Here is a 16724-nt window from a genome sequence, read left to right as displayed (position 1 = left end):
GTTCTCTGCCAAAACCACTCGCTTTTGTACCTCCAAACGGCGTCCCAAGAGCCCTGCGTTGATAATTGTTGATGAAAACAATACCACTCTCAATATCTCGTGCGGCTCGCCACGCGAGAGTGGTGTTCTTAGATTGGATTCCACATATCAGGCCATATTCTGACTCATTAACAATCGAAATCGCTTCCTCATATGTCTCAAACGATGTGACCGTGACCACTGGACCAAAGATTTCCTCCTTGGCGATGCGCATGTTACGCTGAACGTTTGTGAATAATGTCGGAGGAATGAAAAAGCCATTCCTGAGAGCGGGATCCTGTGGCAGCGGTGCCTGAGCTGCAATAATGGCCCCCCCTGACTCTCCAAGACGGATGTAGTCCATGATTTTATCCTTCTGCACTTTGCTGATCACAGGGCCAACATGTGTGTCGGGAGAGAGGCCATTTCCAACCCGCAACTTCTTGACTGCAGCTGCATACCTTGCGACAAATTCGTCATGGATGGATTTATGCACCAATACCCGAGAAGCTGCAGTACATGCTTCCCCTTTATTGTAGAAACCACCTTCCAGGGCGTCGTATACGGCGTCATCAATATTCGCATCCTCAAATACGACGAAAGCGTTCTTCCCACCTAATTCGAGAGTGACCGGTGTAACTCTGTCTAAAGCTGCTCGACCAACCGCAGCTCCTCCGCTGGTCGATCCGGTGAACGACACTTTCCGTACCAGAGAGTTGTTGACCAGGAACTGTCCCAAGGCTATCCCTTTCGCTGGAAGCACATGAATCACATTCGGAGGAAAGACGGTGTTCAGGATATCGACGATCCGAAGTACGGTCAAGGGTGCTTGTTCACTAGGCTTGATGACCACGGTATTCCCACATGCCAAAGCTGGCGCAAGTTTACCGCCCGTGTGAATTGGAGGCCAGTTGAATGGAATGATCGCCAGGACAACTCCGTATGGTTCCCGTACAATCGACGCGTAAACGTTGCCCTGATCGTAGAACTCTGAAGGCAACTTGTCTATCAAGGATCCGAAATACCGGAACACCCCTATCAGAAAGGGAACATCTGCTGCCCGAGCATCCTGGAAAGGCTTTCCGTTTTCAAGTGAGAGGGTGGTCGCCAGCTCGTCGGCGTGTTTTTCGAGTGCGTCTGCCGCTCTGAGAAGAGTCGCTCCTCGTTCGGAGGGGGAGCGTAGCCTCCAGTCGGTTTGAAACGCATGGTGGGCAGACTCAAGAGCTTGTTGTGCTTGTACAGGCCCAACGCCTTGAACATACTTCAGAATATGTCCTGTTGAAGGATTGAACACCTCGAAAAGATCTGAGCTATCCTCTGAGGACCATCGGGTGCGAACGACATCGATCTCAGACCCCATGGTTTGATTGGTGATGTAGGTTAGGGGCAACTTCTGTCCAACACTTTGTATACTCTTTCATAAATATTTGGTGTTAGCGGCATGAGAAGGAGGCGTCTGGGAAAACGCTTGACTTTACAATGACGAACCCAGAGTCCTTGCCATACGAGATACCATCTTGGCGGTTAAACAACAAAATCTGAGCCTCGAAGTGACATACCAACTTTATTCCAGTCGGTGAATTGGAGCCAGAGCCATCAGGATCCAATTCCATTGGCCGATATCCGGTATCGAGTGGCCTCCTCCATTACCCGCATTCACCGGTATATACCGAATATGATCGGGGAATGAAAGCTTTTCGCAAGACTTCGGGGGCCCCACGGGGTTAAGACCTCACGTGTACATGTTTGCTCCATGCTACATAAAATCATCATCCTACGCCCTTCATGGCGAGATCCAGATCCAAGAACCAACTTCAAGTTGCTTGCTTTCCATCGCTTGTTACAAGTGAGGACTCGAGTTAAGCATGGCAACTACCTCGACTCAAGCCCCCGCGGCAACCGGTGTCCTCGATGACAAGATAGACGCTCTGCATTCAGAGGGAGATGCAGCGGTATCTACTCATGAGGACTGGGAACCGAAAGAGGAGAGGACGTTGTTGTAAGTGCGACCATTGAAAATATTAAGAGCCGTGCTGACAAACCTAGGCGTCGACTCGATATGCGAATTATCCCATATCTTTGTGTCGTCTATGGTCTCTCACTACTCGACCGCTCCAATATCTCTGCAGCATATATTGCGGATATGGATGTCGACCTAGAATTGGATGTTGGTAAGTGGGCTCGAAATTCAACAATGCCAGGACACGGCTTACACGATGGGATTGTAGGGTCTCGCTATAATCTCACACTCTTGGTTTTCTTCATCCCATACACCCTCTTGGAACTTCCTTCGAACTTGATCATCCGTCGGTTGGGCGCCAGACCATGGCTAACGACGTTGATTCTGTGCTGGGGCATCGTTGTCTTCGCCATGGGCTTCGTCCAATCATGGATTCCGCTCTTGGTTCTGAGAATGCTTCTTGGTGCCTTTGAAGCCGGAGGTGAGTAAATCCTCTGGCCTGAGTTTCAACGAATCTTGTTGCTAAGACCTTCCATAGTCTTGCCAGGAGCCATTTTCGTGATCTCTGCGTGGTACAAGACATACGAGACTGCGAAGAGAGTTTCCATATTCTATATGTTTGCGCTGCTAGCCAACGGATTCAATGGAATTGTAAGAAGATTTGAACCTCCCCGGTTTGACAGTTGAGATGCTGACTTCTTAGATCTCATATGGTTTGTCCATGATCCGGGCTGGTAACGGCATGTTCACACAGGGTTGGCGTTGGATCTTTATCATCGAGGGTGCTGCCACTATCGTCGCTGGTGCTCTTGGACCATTCTTCCTTGGAGAGTGTGCGTGCCATTCATGAGCATCCAAATGTCAGACAACTGATTGTCTTCTAGTCCCAGAAAGGAGTCGTTGGCTTACCCCAAGAGAGAGACATATCGCCAAGGAGCGTTTGTCGGCACAGCAAGGAGGAAAATCATATGAACATATGACACTGGCCCAGTCTGCAAAAGCTCTTTACGACTGGAAAATCCTTGCATTGTAAGTGCCCAAAATTCTAACCCTGCTCCTCAGGATATGTTCAGGCTAACAACACTTCCACAGCTGCCTCCAACTCTATGTTGCTGCTGGTAGCGTCTACGCTCTCAGTTACTTTATGCCTATCATTCTGCGCAATGATATGGGGTTTTCTTACACCGAGGCACAGCTCATGAGAAGCCCTCCATATGTAGGTCTGGGAAAACTTTGTCCACTGGCTTCATCACTGACATTTTCGTGTTCCAGACTGTCACGGTCTTTCTTAGTGTAGGCAGTGCGTGGCTGTCTGATCGATTGAAGATTCGGTGGCCGTAAGTCTAGTCATCCCTAATTGGATGAAAGCAAAGAGACAAATGCTGACGGGTCAACAGGTTCCTCTGTGCACACGCACTGATCTGGTTCGTTTTAACATAGGAAATACTGCTCGCCTTCCTGCTAACTTCAGTTCAGTACCACTGGCCTACTCATCATGTTATACGCTCAAGTCCCCGGTGCGAGATATTTCGGCACATTTCTCGCTGTGTTTGGAACCCAAGCAAACACGTAAGTGACTTTCGTGTCCTAGTACTCACCCAAGGACGCTGGCTGATGTGGATCTATTCAAAGCCCTGGAACTCTGACATATGGCTCAAATCAAACGGGCGACCCTCGAAAGAAAGGGTTAGTGGCTGGAGCCATGATAACGTTCGCAGCACTCGGTGGTATCACGGGAAGCACCATTTTCAGAAATCAGGACGCTCCCAGATATTTACCTGGCATGTGGTATGTTTTCTTCAAGCTACTGTGACAATAATTGCGGCACTCAGACTAAGGCGGTACAGGACAACCATCTCATTGCAAATTGCCTATGCAATTGGAACCTTCTTCCTGTCAAGACACCTTGCGAAGCAAAATAAGCGAGCTGAAAACGGGGAAATACCGGATACTCTAGAAGGTGTATCGGGGTTCAGATATGCTCCTTGAGTATGGATCGTAGGTTCTTGGACAGATCATGTCTGTCTATTCTCTACGCAACGCCTTTGTTGCAGAGACGGAATTCGCCAAATGTTGCTACGTGTTCATCAGCATGAACTGGCGACTGGACTTCAAAACGAAGATGAAATCAGGCGACTGATTCGAATAAATACAGATAGGGAGATGGTTAACATGACTCTGTCCTCGAAACCAATACTTTTAATCTCAAATTCTTCACTCGGGCTCAACTTTTTTAGTACAGCTCAGATGCAACCCACAGTACAATCACTCCTTACAGAATGGCACTCTAGAAAGTCCGAAAAGACCACTTTCTCTATCCCCCTGAACATTGATATAGTAAGAGATGAATTGTACATTATGCTAGAGCCCACCGAGTAATGTCTATATCAGTTGCTGCTGAAAATCGTCGTCAACCTGGAACTGATTCAGCCAATTGTCAAACGACGACAATTGCTCCGAATTAACGCCGTGTTGGATCAGCGCCGGGTCTAATATGCCATCCCAAGGTTCAATGTCGAAGCCTCGTAATGCATGAGGGTTCGCGCTCTGTGCTACCTCGGTTTCTGAGATCCTGTCGATCAGGCTAGACATGGTTTCTGAAGAATGATTAGCATTTCCTAATCCGAGACTACTTGGACGCAGATTTGACTCTGCAAAGTATGAACTACCTTCATTGGCAAGTCCTCTTGTTGGACCTTGAGGAATGTTCATATCCGTTATCTCAGCATCATGGTCTGCCATGGACCCGCCACTTTGCCAGACTATTTCATTGTGACTGAGAATTGATGCTTGAACACGTCGATTGGTTGGCTTCAGGCCGAGTAGGCTGTCTGAATCCAAGAACCTAGGTTCATCGTCTAGCTCTGGAGGTTCTGTCTCGTGTAAAGAATAAAGAGTTTGGATGTTAATACCCTGCAACGGTTAGATTGTCATGAGAGGTGCCAGAATCGGGAAATTGGCTTACTAGAAGCGCGACGAATTTCCAATATTTCCCCATTTTCTGGATACAACTCAAGTTTGCAGCCACATTAGAGCGTGCAAGAGTGCACACGCTAGGGTTCTTGCACCACAGAAACGGAATTTGGACAGCACAGGCAGAATAGGCGGCGTAGCCGATGAAGCTTGGAATTCTTGCTGCCGGGAATGAAGATTGAAGTATTGCTTTTATGCGTGCCGAGATCGAATTTGCACGCTCAAAAGCCATTTGGGCTGAGACCTGTCGAACAAATTTGAGTTCAGGGCTAGACCTTCCCTGTCATGCAGCAGGCAGCTGCAGACACTCGGAGGAACGCAGAACAACAAGAACAAGGAACAAGGAAAAGACAGTCTCAATGACTGGGAATTGCTAGCTGTAATAGCTATGAAAGTGCTGTAACTGATCTCTGGGTTGCTTGTTGTGAGCAAGAGAGAGAGGAAGAGGAGGAGGAATAGGATATGACGGTGGAGGGGCTCCTGCCGTCAGTATCCTGTCATGTGACGAGTCATGTGACGAGTCACGTGCCGTCGCATGACATTCCCCAGCAGAACAGGGGTACTATGGAAGAATGTAGAGTGCATAGACATTGGTCGTAAATGGTGTGAAGTAACAGGACAAGGTGCTGGTCTTGAGCTAAGGCATCGTTAAGGGAGTCTGGGCTGAACTCTAGATCGGATGGGAGTGATGTGTTCCAGCTTTCGATCCTAGAATTGAGTGACTGGAGTGTATTGAGCTGGAGATCGCCATCTTTGACAGATTGATAAACAGCATTCCTATTCGTTATTAGGGGAAGAAGCAGATTAAAGATACAGGTATCGAAAAGGCATACCAAAGCATCAATATGTGGATGAGGGCGGCAAAGATGGTATTGTGACCAGATTCTGTTGGGGGTGAAAGAGTGTCTTTGCCAAATCGTGACTCAGGGCAAGGTAGTGGAACCTTCGTGAGGCTATCCGAGAGGGTGCTCACAACGAAGTCGGCCTTTGAGCCGAACAGCATGATACAGGCGCAAGCCCAGAATCGCCTCCTTGTGACCTCAGTGCGGAGGCTCGATGTGGTCCCATGTGGACTAGGAGCAGGAACTCCAAGGACATATGCAATCTGAATACCGTTCCCTATCGTAGCAAGTCAGAAGCCAGCCGGGAATCAGGGGTAGGATTTGCGGACGCTTACACTTGTAGATGAAAGCTTTCCGCCATTCACCTTCACTGTACCAGTAAAGAGCAAGATTGATGAAAGTGACAATGTTTTCTTCTTTTGGTTCACCAAGTTCAGTTGCTACCATAGAGCCAGCTATAGAGGCCCATTCTTGACCGAAACCAGATTCGGAGAGCGAGTGATTTCCTGCAGCATCTCGATAGTACCTATTCCTTGAGTAAGCATGTTGAAGATGGATAATGAGGGAAGTTCCCACTTTGAGGCAAAGGCACAGATGCTTAGTACCACGTGAGAGGTGGCAGTCCTCGCGCTTACGGCTTCCACAACGGTATCCTTGTGGAGCAACAAGCGGGCATTGTACACGTGGGAGAAATAGATGTCAACTAGATCGCCGATCAATGAACGTGGTATACCACAGTATCTAGCTTGGAAATCTGGTTGCCTGGGGCTACTCTGTTGCTCTTCTCTATCGGCATATCTTGATTCGACATTGGCGGTTGACGATCTAGGGCTGGACACATAGCCGTACGGCTCAGGCTGTGCGCCCTCATAGGAGCAAATATGCCGGATGCGCTTGCATCTGTCGCAGGTTGGTCGTACACCATTACAGCGGACCTTTTGATTATTGCATCTAAAACAAGATCGTCTTGGTCGGCCAACCATGCTTAGAGATTGGGATGCCAGTAATTTGCAGAGGAGATGTGTGAATGAGGAGCAGTTCAGAGCGCCTAGAGATTGTAGACTAATATGCCGATACTCTCCATATCTTTTGCCGAGACACGGGAAATGGGATAGACCCGCTTTGGGAGGAGAGGTTCAAGTGTGAGAGCCTGTTGTATATCTGGGGATTGGTCACGTGACAAGATCAGATGTTTGATCAAAGCGGCAAGAGGGCACGATAATCATAGGGTGCGGGAAAGGCTATTTGTGGTTAGTGAGAATGCTAGTTCTAAGCACTAGTCTACATATGGGTCGGAGCAGAATGTCATCGTTAAGGCGACCATCTCTAACAATAGGAAAGATCTTCTGCTCCACCAAACAACTGATAATCCTCGTAGGGTTTTGACAATGGAAACTCTGTTTAATCTGGGGTGGGAAGAGATGTGTGGATGAAGATGTGGTAGACTCGGGGCGTGGGCAAGCCATAGGTTATTCAGGTGTCGCCATCCCATGCCAAGTGGAGTCGCGATAACCCTAAATCGTCTCGCTCGTGCCTGCCACCTGTGAGAAGAACCCTTGACACACTCCATCGCACCTGCGCTTTTACAACTCCACCTCCACCACGTCCGTCCCTTCCTAATGCAGCAACAATCAGAGTTCCACATTTCATCCTCGTCCAACTTCAGCTTTCATTCATTCTTCACTTATTCTCCCACCTCCCACTGTCACTCACACGATCACCGATCATTGCTCGGGTTCCGTTCCCTTCATGTCGAATGCGTGGGACTCGCCATCGCACAGGTAGCGGAATCCAGTCCTCCAGCGTGAATGCTTTGTTAAAAGACCCCTCGCTCTCCATCGAGCTCGATACTCTTGACCAACACCACAAATCCACCACCTCCCATAAACCTCAGCCTCTTGCCCATTTCCTCAAACGCATTGCCAAACTCGAAGTTCTTGCAGAGAGAGAAGAGATGAAGTTCTCTCACAGCATCCAGTTTAATGCTGTTCCAGACTGGAGCAGCAACTACATCTCCTACAGTAATCTCAAAAAGCTCATCTACACCCTCGAAAAGCAAATCAACAAAGCCCCCGGCGAACTCGAAGATGAAGAAAATACCTCCCTCCTTGGCGGTCAACTCGACCCTGATACCACCTTCAAGCGCATGCTCGACTCGGAACTCGATAAGGTCTGTTCCTTTTATCGCTTGAAAGAACTCGAGGTCTTTGGCGAACTCGACCAGCTCATCAAAGATGCCGAATCCTACAAAACCGAAACAAGAGATGTTGACATGGACGATGTTATCGACACGGAAAACCGTCGCAAGACAGCCAGATCTCAGAGCATATTCAACGTCCCGTTTCGTCGGAAAAGGAGGACTTCCACAATGAGCGTTAGCATCGAAGAACCTGAAGACGAGGACAGCGATAGCGACGCTGAAGATAGCGCCCATATGATCAAGAAGTCGAGACCTTCGTTGAAGCAGAGGAGCAAGACCGTTTGGACCGGCGCTGAACACACCACCGGCTCCAATGGCGCCTTGTCAGAATCTAGAGAAGACCTTCGTGCCGCCACCGAGACTCCCGCCTTCCTCAGACGAAGACCCAGCCTGGCTTTGGAACTTGAGGCCTCTGATCCCGGTCAAGTCGCCTCCCTCTACGATTCCGGTATAAACCTGAAAAAACGCACTATCAGCTTGTTCGTCTCCCTTAGCGAGCTGAAGTCTTTCATCCAGCTCAACCACACTGGCTTCAAGAAGGCTTCCAAGAAGTACGACAAGGTTTGCAATCGCGATATCCGAAAGAATTACATGGACAAGGTGGTTGGTCCTTCATATCCCTTCCTCCCCTCCACCACACAGCTCTTGGACGAGAACATTACAAAGGTCGAACGAGTCTACGCCGACATTGTCACCAAAGGCGATATCGACCTCGCCCGACGAGAACTGCGACTGCACCTCCGGGAACATGTCGTATGGGAAAGAAATACCGTCTGGCGAGAAATGATTGGAATAGAACGAAAGGCCCAGGCGGCGAACTTTGGTATCCGACAGACTCTTCTCGGCGGTGCTCAAGACCCCTCTCAAGCGCGAAGACAAGGCGACCGCGAAAACATCGATACCAAAGAGATAGCTACCCCGGTCGGTCGATATCGATGCCCCAGGTGGCTGTTCAGCTCCACCTTCTTCGCCCTGTTGGCCATTCTCGCCATCTTCATCGTTCTACTTTTCACCCCCATCCTTAAAAAGCCAGAGCAGCAGAACTGCCTCGCCATGCTGGTCTTTGTATCCCTGCTCTGGGCCACCGAAGTTATTCCTCTCTTCGTCACCTCACTGCTCGTTCCCTTCTTGGTGGTGGTATTGCGCATCATGCGAACAGAAGACAAGCCCCACGAGCGTCTCGACTCCAAGGCCGCCACTAAAGCTGTCTTTGCTGCTATGTGGACTCCCGTCATCATGCTGTTGTTGGGAGGTTTCACCATTGCCGCAGCCTTGTCTAAATACCATATTGCTAAAATGATGGCGACCTTTGTCCTCAGCAAGGCCGGAACGCGAGCTCGGACTGTCTTGATCACCAACATGTTTGTCGGAATGTTTCTGAGCATGTGGATCTCCAATGTGGCGGCTCCAGTCCTATGTTTCAGCATCATTCAACCTATGCTGCGCAACCTTCCAGCTGACAGCAACATGTCCAAAGCTTTGATCTTGGGCATCGCATTGGCGTCCAACATCGGTGGCGCAGCCTCTCCCATTGCATCACCGCAAAATATCATTGCTCTGCAGAACATGAAACCAGGTCCTAGCTGGGGCATCTGGTTTTTCATCGCTCTGCCTGTTTGTATTATCAGTATCGTCTTCATCTGGCTTCTCCTTCTCGTCACCTTCAAGCCTGGCAAAGGCACCACGATCGTTCCTATCCGCCCGATGAAAGACAAGCTGAATGGAGTTCAGTATTTCATCATCTTTGTCACCCTGGCCACCATTGTCCTCTGGTGTACATCGCACCAGCTCGAAAGCGTCTTTGGTGACATGGGCGTTATTGCCATTATCCCCATGGCTCTCTTCTTCGGTACCGGCATTCTGACCAAGGAAGACTTCAACAATTTCCTCTGGACCATCATCATCCTCGCCGCCGGTGGGCTGTCTCTGGGCAAGGCCGTATCGTCATCTGGACTTTTACACACCATTGCCAAGCAGATCACCGATTCGGTCGCTGGTCTTTCTGTCTATGGCGTCCTTGTCGTCTTCGCCGCCTTGATTCTTGTCGTTGCCACATTTATCAGCCACACCGTCGCTGCCTTGATCATCCTTCCTCTTGTTCAGCAAGTTGGGGCTGGAATGCCAGAGCCACATCCTAATCTTCTCGTCATGGGTAGTGCCCTGATGTGTTCGGCTGCGATGGGTCTACCGACATCTGGGTTTCCGAACATGAGTACGTTGGGTCTTTTTACTTCTGCCCCTGTGTTGCCTGCTAACCGTCTCTCTAGCTGCCATCATGATGGAAGTCCCCGAAACCGGCGTTCGATACCTTCAAGTAAAACATTTCTTAACCCGCGGCGTGCCCGCTTCCATTCTAGCGTTCGCCGTCATTGTCACTGTTGGCTACGGACTGATGGTGGCGGCTGGCTTGTAATTGCCAAGTCGGTGGGGACTTGGAACTTGTTCTTCTCAAAGTATGAACATCATGCGATCACATGAGAAGCCAAGATATACGTGCAACTGCCTGACGAGTCCACTGTATTTAAGCGTCATTTGTTACGACCTGTTGGATGCGTTCTTACTTTGTTGTTTATTAACCTGTTGGAGAGTACATAGACAGACGGGAGAGTCTGCGTTGAAGCAAAGTAAGCAAAAGCTTGCTTCTGGGAGTTCCCGGCAAGGTGGGAACTGGTCTATCCGGGTGGTGGTATGAGATAGTACAGTTTTGGTGTCGCTGAGCGGCCATGAAGACCTGGTGCCATATCATGGACTATTTTTCGGTCCATTTGTTTTAGAACCAGACGTTGTCTGTTAGCGGATTGGCGGTATTGAAAATGTCTCTGCTTTGCGAAGCATCTTTTCTGGTATTTTGAATGCTCAATCCAGCATTTTGATCTCTCGATACCTGCTTTTTCAGGACTTGTCGTCGTAGTCGCAGCATTACAGCCGCATGCAGATAGCCACGGTTACTGACACTTGTATTCCGCCGTGGACTTTGAAGACAGTTACCAACAGAAACTGGCATCAAATCATACCCCTTCAATCAGGGGAGGTTGTGCTTTCAGCTCTGCTCTCTTGAGACTGATTCCGATTCTTCTGCCTCCTCACATAAAAATACCTCCCGATCCTCCTCCCCTTCTCGGTTTCATCTTCTGTACTGAGATCAAACGGATCCTCCATAATTTGCGAAGGCATCGGCTCCGCTGGGTCGTCGACGGTATAAAATATCCTTAATTGCGGACCCTTCATCATTTCCGGCGGCAACGGCTCCGCTGGGTCGTAGAAGATATGACCTTCCTCTATGTGCGGATCCTCCTTCATGTCCGACCTCAACGGCTCCGGCTCCGCTTCCGCTGGGTGGTCGTCGACGGTATGATCTTGATCTTTCATTATTTGCGAATCATCCATAATGTGCTCCGTCAACGGCTCCGCTGGGTCATCGACCATGTCATCCTTGTTTACATCATTCGGCACAACCTCTTTCCTTCGTCGAATAGTTCCATTTTCTCCCACATGTTCCTCCATTTGAAAGTACGGTTCTAACGTTTCCTCTGTGATGGTATTATTCCAAATCCCATCAACTGTCTCATCGCGGATTGCGACCAATGGTTCTACACCGGTGGTATCGACTTTTTGAATCTCTTTGACGAAATGGATTTGTTGCCGTAATGTATTCAACATGTCTTGTTCTTCAGCTGCGTCTTTGGGAGGTGGGAGGGCGGATAATTTGAGGAGATGGCGTAGTTTTTCGGGAGTGATTTCCTCTTCTTCGTCTGCTTCGTCTGCGACTTGGTTGTTCTTCTCGTTGGCAAATGTCGGAGCCGCTGTCGCTGAACGTCCAGCAACAGCAACAGCAGCACTTCCATCCCTCCCCCGTCCTTTCGGCGCAAGCAACGACCCAACTGACCACGTCGGTTTTGCCAACAAGGCCTGAATCTGAGGATTGATGGCAATTCGTGGTGCTGACTGCCGGAATGCTTGCCCCCGACCCATATGATGCTTGACATATCGGATCCGCATCTCCGGAGACTCCGAGATCTCTGGTCTTATGATTCGAACCGTTCTGGGTTTCTTCCGATAAGGGAAGTGCGGTTTAGCCGTCTGGATTAGCTGGGAGACATCTCGATCGTACAAGTGCGGCGGTCCGACGTATCGAGGCATTTTGGTGGGTGGGCGTTGAGGTTAGGGGAGTATTTGATGGCTTTAGGGAAGGGAAGGCGAGGGAATTGAGGATGCGAGTGGGTGTGTATGTGTATGAGTTGCTGGAGAGGAGGAGGAGGGTAACGCGGAGGATGGGTGTGGTGTGGTTGGCGTGGTTAGGTTGGGTTGTTTTGATTCATGATGCGAGATATCTTTTTGCGATTTGGAGATGAAGTGATGAGGAGATATTGTACGGAAAATCATTGGGTCCGTGATATGATCCACTCTACTTAGTAGTCCCGCCGCTTTTATACTTGCAAGTTCCTCTCAGATATCTATGGTCATAATAATATATTATATTGAGTAATGTTGTAAAGGCTGACACACTTCGGCTTGCCAGGCATAATTAAAGAATATGGAAATAAGTAGATTCACCGGATCTACGGAGATTGGAACACACATCCTATGCAGCCTTGCATGGTGGCATAGGCCAGAACCTGCTCGGTCCGAAAGGTTGGCCGAGAAGGATGGCGGTCATGTTGTGATATAATCACCCCCCCTATGGAAGTACCACTATTTCAAATCTGACCAAGTAAAACGTTCGAGTACTTTGTGTTCTGGCATTCTCGTTTCGATATACACAAACAATGAGTTTCTCCAACAAAGTGATCGTCATCACAGGCGGCGCATCGGGCATTGGCTTAGCCACCACAAAACTTCTAGCCAGCCAGGGCGCCAGAGCCTCAATATGTGACCTTTAACAGGACTCACTCGACGCAGTCAAACCTAAATTCAAAGGTCCGGACACGAGATTCTCGTCATAGCACTAGATGTCCGTGATCGAAGTGCCGTCGAGACCTGGATCAAGAAAATAGTCGAACACTATGGCAAGAAGATCGACGGCGCAGTCAACGCTGCAGGAATAGCAGGGGGAAACTTTCTGATTAATTCGATCGATACAATCACAGACGAAGACTTTGATCTCGTTTGGTCCGTTAATGTCAAAGGAGTTCTCAACTCTCTTCGCGCGGAGATTCCAATTATGAATGACGGTGGTTCCATCGTCAATCTGGCCAGTTTGTCAGGGTTGACTGGAAATCCCAAAATTGCTGCTTACAGTGTTTCGAAACATGGTATTGTGGGATTGTCTAGAGTGGCGACTAAGGAGTTGGGATCGAAAATTCGTGTGAATTGTGTTTGTCCGTAAGTGATTGATCAGATCTCAGGATGAGTATGACAGGGCTGACCAGTGTCGTCTTATGTGTGAGATACAGAGGACCGACCGAAACTCCACTTCTGGCATCCACATCTGAGGTTGATCCGACAGTTGAAGCCATGTATGCGAATTTCGCACCATTGGGACGGATTGGAAAGGCTTCTGAGGTGGCTGAACTTATTATCTGGCTTTTATCAGATGCGGCTTCGTTTGTGAATGGGACATCACAGGTCATTGATGGTGGATTCTATACTCAGTAGGGGGCTGTCTGAATTATATGCTTCAGGTGGAGGAGATGCGGAATTTCATGCTCTCACACCAATGAAATATCCAACTATTTGGCCGTTGAACCAGCTCGAGCAGCCATCTGATTACGAAACATCGTCTCTGCATTCCCTTTATATGCCATTTCCCTCTCATGTTCCGTCTCAAAGACCTTTGGCATATGAGCCTCCATCGCACCAGCAAGTCTTTGAACATATTCTGCCGACGTGAACGGATAATCACTACCGTAAAGGACATGCTCCTTGTCAATAAATTTCATTAGAGCAGGCAATTGATCCGGCCAGGGCGTTCCCGCCATATCGAAATAGAAATTCGTCCTCAACTTCTCCTTGACAAACTCTGGGTTGACAGACTGATCAACCGGGAGATTTGGAATTGCCCGTCCAAACAGCGAGAATCTCTCGATCAGAGGTGCTAAACAACCTCCAGCGTGAGGAATAATATAAGTTATATTTGGATATCGAGCAACGGTTCCAGAGTAGAATAGATTAATCACCGCTCTCGTCGTGTCGAAGAAAAACTCAAAGATCGGATTCGGATATTCGGGGAGTGGGCAGGCAGAGTTGGTCATGGTGCATCCAGACGTCGGATGCATGAAGATAATAGCATGTCGACGGTTGAGCTCAGCCCAGACGGGGTCGAAATCCTTGTGGCCGAGATAGTAGCCGTGTGAATTGGTTTCGACCACGATTCCATCGGCGTTCAACTCGTCAAATGCATAGGTAAGCTCGTCGAGACTTCCTTGAACGTCGGGTAGAGGAAGAGATGCCCAGAGTCCAAATCGGTCGGGATGTTGTTTCTTTGCATCGGCGCCGACTTGATTACATTCGCGACACAGTTTCCTGGCTAATTCATCGTTGCCGCGGACTAGGTGCACGCCAGGTGATGAGATCGATAGGTATGATTTGGTGATGTTCATGTTGTCGGCCATTTTGAGGTGTTCGTCTACACTCCATTCCTAAATTGCTGTGTTAGACGAGTTGGACGCTGGGTTTGGTGTTTTTGTTGGAAGGGGGCGACGAACTGGTAAAAATGGAAATCCATCGGGAGAACCATGTCCATTTGCCTTACACTGTTCACGATAAGTGGCAGGGAGATAGTGACTATGCACATCAATCTTTTCTGGTTGTTTGCTCATTTTGAGCCGGTTGGATTGTATGGTACGTAGCTTTGGTCGTTGAAATAGAAGTGAAATGGTAAAGTGTCTGGCCGTTCTCTTCTTGAGTATCTTGTCAATGTCGACTCATCAGCGTGTATATCGGACACTTCAGCGTCCAGTCATTGGTTCTGGCAGAGAAACCAGGAATTCTTCTGTAAAATCGATTCTTGGTTTATCGACTAAAATGCAAATGCGGGATTCATTGCGGGAAGAGTCTCTGCGGCGGGGCCCCGTGTGCCGAGATGTTAACGGTTTTATTCACAATTGGGCTGATGTCTAATAGCTTACAAATTGTGACGGGTGAGAATCGGAAATAGACACATGAATTATATTACTCGTTATAAGATTGACATAGAATAGGGACTTAATGGTATTCAAGATTCCTGACTATAGGTCATGGGATTGAGAATACGACGGGAAATTTTCAAGATCAAAAAGGGCTGTCTCTATTTACTCTCTTGATTTCTTCTGTATAGAGATGGCATTTGCCAAGTCACCTCGATGATACGAAGACCTAACGATCGATACAGTGTCGTTACACATACTTTCGACACATATCCACAACATGTTTCGCAAATTCCTCTGGATGTGATACATAGGGGAAATGACTCCCTGGCAGAATCCCAACATCCAAACCCTCCTTGGTTCCAATGACAATGTTCTGGAAAAAGGCAGCAGCGGGAGTACTTCCACCAATGGTCCAGTCCACTGGACGTTTATGTAAATCTTCAGACTTGATCGGTGCAGATGCTGGAATGGTACGGGGATAGCCATGAGCCCATCGAACGTAGTTGCGATGGAGTCTGGCGTGAACCTCAGTGCCCAAGGCATCCCATTTTTCAACTCCGCCCGAGAGGTCGCGTGATATGGCAGCCATAGCGGTGGATATGGTTTCTGAGTCCTTGCTAAAAAGGTCATCGAGCCCAGCAGGGTTGACTATGGGAAGTTCGTGAGGCATGGCGTTTCTCACCCGCTCGGGGTATGTAGCACACATAGCAAGCACGGTTGTAGCACCAGAACTGCAGCCCCAGACGGAGGCGACTGGGATGTTTAGTTCTTCGAGGAGAGTGTTGACATATCCTGCTAACTTATGGCCGGTGATGTTGTCGTAGGTCTCTGGAGGTGCATTTTCTGAACGAGACATTCCTGGCATGTCGAATGTGGTGACGCGGAAACCCTGGCTGGCGATGATGGACATGGGGATACTGAACATTTCACACTCGCCGAGACCATCGGGAACAAGGACGATGTCAGGCCCAGTGCCTTCTTGCTCGACGTACCAATTGATACCGTCCTTGGTCTTGACCATCTTTGTTGTGCGAGTAGACGACATGTTGACGGTGTTAAGTGCTACAATTGGCTTTGCTATAGTTTTTGAGGGTGGCGACAGTGTTGGTCTAGATGTTCACAGGTGGTTTCTGAAGCTCAGTCTAACGCTATATTTCGTGGAGGGATGAATAGATGCTCTTTATTTCTCCAGGTCGTGCCAGGGTTGGTGGAAGCGGGAGGCGGGGCGCACCCCCGCAATCCCACTGCATAAGCCTTGGGCGTGAGAGCGAGACAAAAGATCTAACCGCGATGAGGGATGTAATATGAGGGATTTTATGTACAGTTCCGGCTCTATTATCTAGTAGGAAGATAGTGAAGGAGATGATTGTGTTGACAGACCCTGGGCAGTGTGGAACAAAGGCTGAAGAATTTGTGGAGGGGCCAAGGGGCTTCTATACGCTGTGCAGCCTTGCAGCAGAGTTTGGGCGGCAAGGCTGGAACAAGAACGGTAAGGCAGCAAGTTGAGCCACCAAATAGGAATGCGCCTGCGTGGAATAATTAGGATCTCCCTCGCTGTCTTTAACTAAAAGTGCCTAACCGAGTCCCTAAATCTTACTTATGATATACCCATAGAATGCCTGATACTCCCCTAAGCTCGAGCCTATTACATACAAGTTGTCACC

General features: G+C 48.8%; 5 protein-coding genes across 5 annotated transcripts; 1 reads left to right on the top strand and 4 right to left on the bottom strand.

Moving 5' to 3' along the window:
* Positions 1-4190: 4190 nt before the first annotated feature.
* Positions 4191-5366, bottom strand: PV10_01696 (uncharacterized protein). Its single transcript, XM_016365927.1, has 3 exons — positions 4944-5366; positions 4648-4891; positions 4191-4575 (listed from the first exon to the last, which is right to left on the bottom strand). The coding sequence occupies exons 1-3, from the start codon at positions 5181-5183 to the stop codon at positions 4361-4363; spliced, it is 699 nt and encodes a 232-aa protein (XP_016229576.1). The 5' UTR covers positions 5184-5366; the 3' UTR covers positions 4191-4360.
* A 69-nt stretch (positions 5367-5435) lies between these two features.
* On the bottom strand, positions 5436-6776 carry PV10_01695 (uncharacterized protein; the record flags this gene model as incomplete). The annotated part of the gene is made up of 4 exons (XM_016365926.1): positions 5436-5728; positions 5785-6070; positions 6129-6319; positions 6370-6776. The coding sequence occupies 4 exons, from the start codon at positions 6774-6776 to the stop codon at positions 5473-5475; spliced, it is 1140 nt and encodes a 379-aa protein (XP_016229575.1). The 3' UTR covers positions 5436-5472.
* A 660-nt stretch (positions 6777-7436) lies between these two features.
* On the top strand, positions 7437-10856 carry PV10_01694 (uncharacterized protein). The gene is made up of 2 exons (XM_016365925.1): positions 7437-10205; positions 10261-10856. The coding sequence occupies exons 1-2, from the start codon at positions 7550-7552 to the stop codon at positions 10404-10406; spliced, it is 2802 nt and encodes a 933-aa protein (XP_016229574.1). The 5' UTR covers positions 7437-7549; the 3' UTR covers positions 10407-10856.
* PV10_01693 (uncharacterized protein) lies at positions 10477-12333 on the bottom strand. The gene has a single exon (XM_016365924.1). It carries the CDS (start codon positions 12131-12133, stop codon positions 11012-11014), a length of 1122 nt encoding a protein of 373 aa, XP_016229573.1. The 5' UTR covers positions 12134-12333; the 3' UTR covers positions 10477-11011.
* A 2974-nt stretch (positions 12334-15307) lies between these two features.
* PV10_01692 (uncharacterized protein) lies at positions 15308-16167 on the bottom strand (the record flags this gene model as incomplete). Its single annotated transcript, XM_016365923.1, has 1 exon — positions 15308-16167. Exon 1 carries the CDS (start codon positions 16103-16105, stop codon positions 15308-15310), a length of 798 nt encoding a protein of 265 aa, XP_016229572.1. The 5' UTR covers positions 16106-16167.
* Between the last annotated feature and the right edge of the window lie 557 nt (positions 16168-16724).

This window comes from Exophiala mesophila (genome assembly GCF_000836275.1).
Source record: "Exophiala mesophila strain CBS 40295 unplaced genomic scaffold supercont1.1, whole genome shotgun sequence".
NCBI classification, from domain to species: Eukaryota; Fungi; Ascomycota; class Eurotiomycetes; order Chaetothyriales; family Herpotrichiellaceae; genus Exophiala; species Exophiala mesophila.
Note: the sequence above shows the minus strand (reverse complement) of the source record. Positions and strands in the feature narration are given on the sequence as shown.